Source organism: Dreissena polymorpha, chromosome 14 (assembly GCF_020536995.1).
Source record: "Dreissena polymorpha isolate Duluth1 chromosome 14, UMN_Dpol_1.0, whole genome shotgun sequence".
Taxonomy (NCBI): Eukaryota; Metazoa; Mollusca; class Bivalvia; order Myida; family Dreissenidae; genus Dreissena; species Dreissena polymorpha.
Window position 1 is genome coordinate 19,770,283 of NC_068368.1, and position 6,823 is coordinate 19,777,105.

The 6,823-nt window shown below is 36.9% G+C and overlaps 1 protein-coding gene across 1 annotated transcript; it reads right to left on the reverse strand.

Annotated features, from left to right (window-relative positions):
- Positions 1-1,170: 1,170 nt before the first annotated feature.
- On the reverse strand, positions 1,171-4,627 carry LOC127857210 (transmembrane protein 26-like). The gene is made up of 3 exons (XM_052393625.1): positions 4,245-4,627; positions 3,391-3,523; positions 1,171-2,270 (listed from the first exon to the last, which is right to left on the reverse strand). The coding sequence occupies exons 1-3, from the start codon at positions 4,625-4,627 to the stop codon at positions 1,707-1,709; spliced, it is 1,080 nt and encodes a 359-aa protein (XP_052249585.1). The 3' UTR covers positions 1,171-1,706.
- Positions 4,628-6,823: the final 2,196 nt, after the last annotated feature.

Consider the following 6,823-nt stretch of genomic DNA (forward strand, 5'->3'; position numbering starts at 1 on the left):
ATTGGCAACATGTAGATATATCGGTATATAAGCTTAGATCATACATCATATACCATTAAATGAAACCACACACTACCTATCAAATGGAGTAATACACACTTTAAATTTTAAGAGATTGCATTTTGATGATTTTGAATTTTGATAATTTTTAATGTGTATGATAAGCATACACATTAGAACTTGCTTACACTCTTAAATAGGATCTCAACAGCTTACCAAAACAAAACAAAACAATCATACCCTATTTAAGAAAGTTAGCCTTTGAAACTATCTTACTTATCTATTGTCACTTCAGCATCAATACGTGGGGGAACTGTTCGTTTTATTGTATTTGTAATAATTTACACACAAAAAACAGAGTTCATTTAGAATGTAAATTAAGCATCATAACTTTATAACATTGTTAGTTTATTTAAACACGACAGTAAACATATTCTTCACATTGTTAGTTTATTTAAACACGACAGTAAACATATTCTTCAATTGTTAGTTTATTTAAACACGACAGTAAACATATTCTTCACATTGTTAGTTTATTTAAACACGACAGTAAACATATTCTTCACATTGTTAGTTTATTTAAACACGACAGTAAACATATTCTTCAAATTGTTAGTTTATTTAAACACGACAGTAAACATATTCTTCACATTGTTAGTTTATTTAAAAACGACAGTAAACATATTCTTCACATTGTTAGTTTATTTAAACACGACAGTAAACATATTCTTCACATTGTTAGTTTATTTAAACACGACAGTAAACATATTCTTCACATTGTTAGTTTATTTAAACACGACAGTAAACATATTCTTCACATTGTTAGTTTATTTAAACACGACAGTAAACATATACATCACATTGTTAGTTTATTTAAACACGACAGTAAACATATTCTTCACATTGTTAGTTTATTTAAACACGACAGTAAACATATTCTTCACATTGTTAGTTTATTTAAACACGACAGTAAACATATTCTTCACATTGTTTGTTTATTTAAACACGACAGTAAATAAAATATTCTTCTTCTTCTTCTTCTTCTTCTTCTTCTTCTTCTTCTTCTTCTTCTTCTTCTTCTTATTATTATTATTATTAGTAGTAGTAGTAGTAGTAGTAGTAGTAGTAGTAGTAGTAGTAGTAGTAGTAGTAGTAGTAGTAGTAGTAGTAGTAGTAGTAGTAGTAGTAGTAGTAGTAGTAGTAGTAGTAGTAGTAGTAGTAGTAGTAGTAGTAGTAGTAGTAGTAGTAGTAGTAGTAGTAGTAGTAGTAGTAGTAGTAGTAGTAGTAGTAGTAGTAGTAGTAGTAGTAGTTTTTGGAACGCCAATCAGTCCTTCCGGGCTTGAGATGGGTCGATCACATCCCTGCTATATAACAGAGCCTCGTTCTAGGAAAACAGGGCTTTATGACAATCGGGATACATCGACTATCTCTGGAATCCTCCGGAAGATAGGATTAAAGCAATAAATCGTCTGCTGATCCAGAGTGGGCTTTATGCATGTCTGCACATGTTAATCAGGTACGACACTTTTCGCTTTTATGGAATTTTTGTTGAAATATAGTATTTTCTAATCGAAAATCAAGTTTAGGCGGAAAGTGTTGTCCCTGATAAGCATGTGCGGACTGCACAGGCTAATATAGTACAATACAATCACAAGCATTAAGCTCGGTTTTCTTAGAACGAGGCTCGATTGTTAACTCAGATTATATTACTGTTGTTTCTTTCCGGGCTTAGCCTTTAATAACACAGCGAGGCGGTATATGAGCAGCATAATTGTGATGAAGTTTTTGATCACGAAGAAAAACAAGCTATGCGTGATTGTTTTGAAGTTAATTATGATGAACAGACGTATTGCCAGGAACGGGCCGTCTTGAAAGAGGAAGGCCAAGACAACTTCCGCTATATCGAAAATCTGCGAACTCGGTGCTGATTTCCGGTTTTCTCCCGCTTCGATGGACGGTGGAGACGAGTCGGCCACCGCATTCGAACGGTTTTTGGTTTTGGTAAGAACCGGAATAAACTGGATAAAACTGCTCGACCAGATGGCCAGCACAGCAATAGTGCTGGGAAAGTGCGTCTGCACGACGGGCAGGTCGAATAGCGCGTACAGCTCCATGATGTCGGAGGCGCTTGCCAGGAAGTTCATGAGTTGCTGCGACAGATTCTTGCCGGCCACGTCGTCGTTGAGCCAGCGGCCGACCAGCAGCACGTAGATGAGCGTCTCCTGTATGACGACTATCCACGTGGTCCCCTCGATATTCAACAAGTTGTCCTGGAGAATGCAAACACAACACGTGGTATTTAAGACTTCGGCTTCGAAAGCAGTAATGGGGAATGAAAAAACATGTTTAATGTTCATTTGATACGTATAATATACAGTAGATAAACTGTATTGGGACACATGAACTGAAAATATAGAAAATAATTATTGTCATCCTTTACGTGCGAAGTTTTACTTTTATACATTTGACTATGATAGTTACGTCATATTCGTTTTGACATTGGTACATATGTATATTCGATGACTATCATAGTAATGTCACGTTCGCTCTGATATTTGTACATTTGACTATGATATGTAAACACTTGACTAGGATAGTTATTTCACGTTCGCTGTGACATGTTTACATTTGGCTTTGAAAATCATGCCACAACCGATGTGACACTTGTATGTCTTACTATGATGTTATGTCGCGTTCGTAGTGACACTTTTATATTTGAATATGATGGTAATGTCAAGTCCGATGTGACAATTGTACAATTGACTCTGATAAGTATGTCGCGGTCGCTGTGGCATTTGTACATTTTACTATGTTAGTAGTGTCACGTACGTTCGTAGTGAACTTTATACATTTTACTATGACATTTACGTCACTTTATTTTTTATATTTGTACTTTCGCTTTGGTATTTGTACATTTGACTATGATATGTATACACTTGACAATGCTTGTAATGTTACTTTCATTTTGAAATTAGTACATTTGACTATGTATGTTGGAAATTGAAAATTCCGACATGTCGGAAAACTACCGGTATGTTCACTTCAGACATGTCGGAAAACTACCGGTATGTTCACTGCAGATATGTCGGAAAACTACCGGTATGTTCACTCAATTATTTGAGCCTCGCTCTTGAACAACGGGATTGAATGTATGTTAAATTTTTTAATGTGAACACCCAGATTAACATGTGTAGTCCGCAGGAGCGACACTTTCTGCCTTGACTGGATTTTCGATAATAAATAATAAATAAGAAAAATACCACACATGCGGAAAGTGTCGTCCCTGATGAGTCTGTTCGAACTTCATATGCTCATGAAGGACGCCACTTTTCGCACATGCATTAAACCCCGTTTTCCTAGAGCGACGCTCAATTTAATCCGGCGTCTTACCAGGGTGCTGCCTTCGGAGCCGGTAGTGTTCTGAGTCGGCTGCTCAGACCGCGCGACGTCATACTGGTGCAGTTGCAGCAGCCAGATAGCAGGGAGTAGTAGCAGAAGGTACACAACAAAACTGGGGCGCCATCTGAAACATGGGACACGTTTGTGCGGACAGCGAGAACAAGCAAACACACACCCGACTTGTTTATGGTTGTATCTACCATATTCTGGTGGCTAATGCTGTTTTCTTTTATCTGGGTATCGACCGCTGAAATATCGCCTGGATCACTGTACTATTGTGTTACTTTCACAAGATTAATAGTCGCACAGTTATGCATATTCATTGACGCTTCATCGGGCAAAGGCAGAAGAACATTTCCTTAGGGCCTTATAGTTATGTTCGTCTTTAGTGTACATGTTTACTTTGAGGAATAAGAACTTCTATTTGAACTTTTAGCTACTGATTGAATAAGGTGTAAAATAATTTTATTGATTCCATAATTACGTAAGAATCCGATGAGATTTATGGTTAGTCTGCAGTTATACGGGTCATACAAGCATACTCTAGTTGTCGTTCAATCTGTCACGAGCGCCACACGATCGTAGTCTTTCTCTGTATTTTTTTGCGATTTTGGGGGATTATACGTTTTATTTATATAACGACGACTAGCCGAAATATTGGAGAGGCGGCCGCCGCCCCTGCCTACCCATTACCTACGTCCCTGCAAAGAACACGAGTCTAAGATAAGCAAGCGCCTGTGTAGACAATTATTCAACACAATTCGACATTAAATAGTTTTGTTACTGGTATTTTTAACCAGCAAGCAACTATGTATATTTTCACATATGAATTTTAAATACGATACCTGCTCTGCTTTCTAACGTTCCATTTCTTTATGGAGAAAAATATTTCGACAGCCCAGATCACGTTGCCAGCGACGAGCGCCCAAAACCTGTGGTCCCCGCGCGATATCACGACGCGCCATGCTGACAGCACGCTGTGAAGGATCATCATCGCGCGCAGCACGAACTTTTTAAGCAGCGGTTTCAGCCTTGTCTTGCCAAAACAAGTGGTCGTTATGTTTGTAGGTGCGGTATTCGCATTTTCATCCACACTTTTGCGACACGTCGGTGGGAAATGTTCGCCCTCTTCATACTTTTCATCTTTGTGGTTTGCAGTTTCATCGGTGGCTGTTTCAGCAATATCGTCCATTTCTTTGGACTGTTTCGTGTCTGCGGAGTCATCCATTTTTAACTGTTATCTTTATCCGTTACTTGAACACCTTTATTTTACTTATCCTAAACCGCAATAGACGGCACAATCATAAAGTCGACAACTTTAGTTCAAACATTTTCAAGTTTTAAATTTCAAATTGCTGTCCTTCGATCTTTGTGAATAGTTTTAAAACGAAATTATATTTAACGAGCTCTAATTCACAACTGACTACCGGCAGAAATAATATAAATATCATCGATACAGCTTACCCATTGGATTTGCATTCCTTAATTATGATATAAAATACGGTTTAATAGTATCAGACCGATTGGTCATTGAAGGTCAATACATGTTTATAGTTACTCATTTTCATGAGCTCTTTGTACAAAGTTTTTCATTGCGCAATTAGAAAAAGAAATCCGAACGTCTATAATATTTAATCAGAATGATTTAATCAGATTGTAGAATTGACAGTTAAAGTGACTTGTTCAAAATTTGTTTAAATGAATATTTAAAAAATAGTTGATATAGCCTCAAAAACAATTGTATACATTATGTTAAAAATAAGCGAAATAAAACACAAAATGGTAAAAATATTGGTACATTCATAGATGATCATCATTCTAAATCGAATAAATAACAAGCAAATTCGTTGAATTGATATCCCCCGCCAATATACTTCTGGGCACAAAAGTTTTCTGGACGGATGGACAAGGCCAACGTGCATCCTCCTCTTATCCATATATATACTCATACCAAGTTTCAATGAAATTCGTCAAAGAGCTTTCAAGATATGGCTCCGGATACACAGAAAAGCATTTTTTCTCAAGATACAAAGGGCCATAACTCTGTTATTATCCAATGGTGTACAATGCCATTTGGCGTGCATCATCCTCTAATCCATATATATACTCATACCAAGTTTCAATGAAATCCGTCAAAGCATTCCCAAGATATGGCTCCGGACACAAAAAAACATTTTTCAAGATACAAAGGGCCCTAACTCCGTTTTAAACAGATGGTGTACAATGCCATGTGGCGTGCACCATCCTCTTATCCATATATATACTCATACCAAGTTTAAATGAAATCCACCAAAGCACTTCCAAGATATGGCTCCGGACACAAAAGTGACGGACGGACGGACGGAAACATGGAAGAACGGAAAGACGGACGGACGGATGGACGGACAACGCCAAAACAATATCCATCCGCCTATGGGTTTGTGTTAAGTCCGTAAATTTTATTGTTTTGAACCGAAAAGCATTATACATGACTTCACTTTCGGTCTGTAATGGCGTTTGATGTGAAAACCCATGGATTCAATTGACACGACGCGTGTGTATATTTTTGTCTAAGTTAATTTCTCAAAACAGAATAAGTTCTCCATGAAACACACGTGGTAATAACAATCACTAGAACTACACATGACTTTTCCGTGGACATCAGTTTAAATCGGGACCGTAACACACACATTTGAACCACAATATAGGTCTGTGATTTATTATGACCGACAAAAGTACCAATAATAGGGATTATCATATTGATACGAACCAACAAGCGACGTAGCTGTCTAACCTAGGTTTTCACTTTAATCAAAGATCTATCAACTTTATGGATAGATCTTTGATATTACTTGTATATCTATTTTATTTTATTGTTTACATAGTTTCATATACAGTATCAAATGTTTTCAATTTGCAGATGCAAAATCATAAAATATCAGACAGGAATAAAGCCATCGTTTACGCTGAAGTAAAGCTTTATAACACCAGATGACGGAGCGCGGCTTGATTAAATTTTAGTTCAAGCAGACATGTATCTACCCGATGTTATTTATAAGATCTCTGCTGCGATGATGCTACATACTGATATTGCTGTTACTAAATAGATCTCTGTTGCGACGATGCTACATACTGTAATTGGTGTTATTTAATAGGTATCTGCTACGACGATGCTACATATTGTAATTGGTGTTACTTAATAGATCTCTGTTGCGATGTTAATTCAGACTTAATTGGTGTCACTTAATAGGTCTCTGCTACGACGATGCTACATACTGTAATTGGTGTTACTTAATATATATATATATATATATATATATATATATATATATATATTTAAGAAATAGTAAACCCCACTGTGGTCCCTATGGCATTATAGTGACCAGCCAGGCAGCCACAAACCGTATATGGACCGAAGCCGTAGGCATTAGATAAGCGTATACAT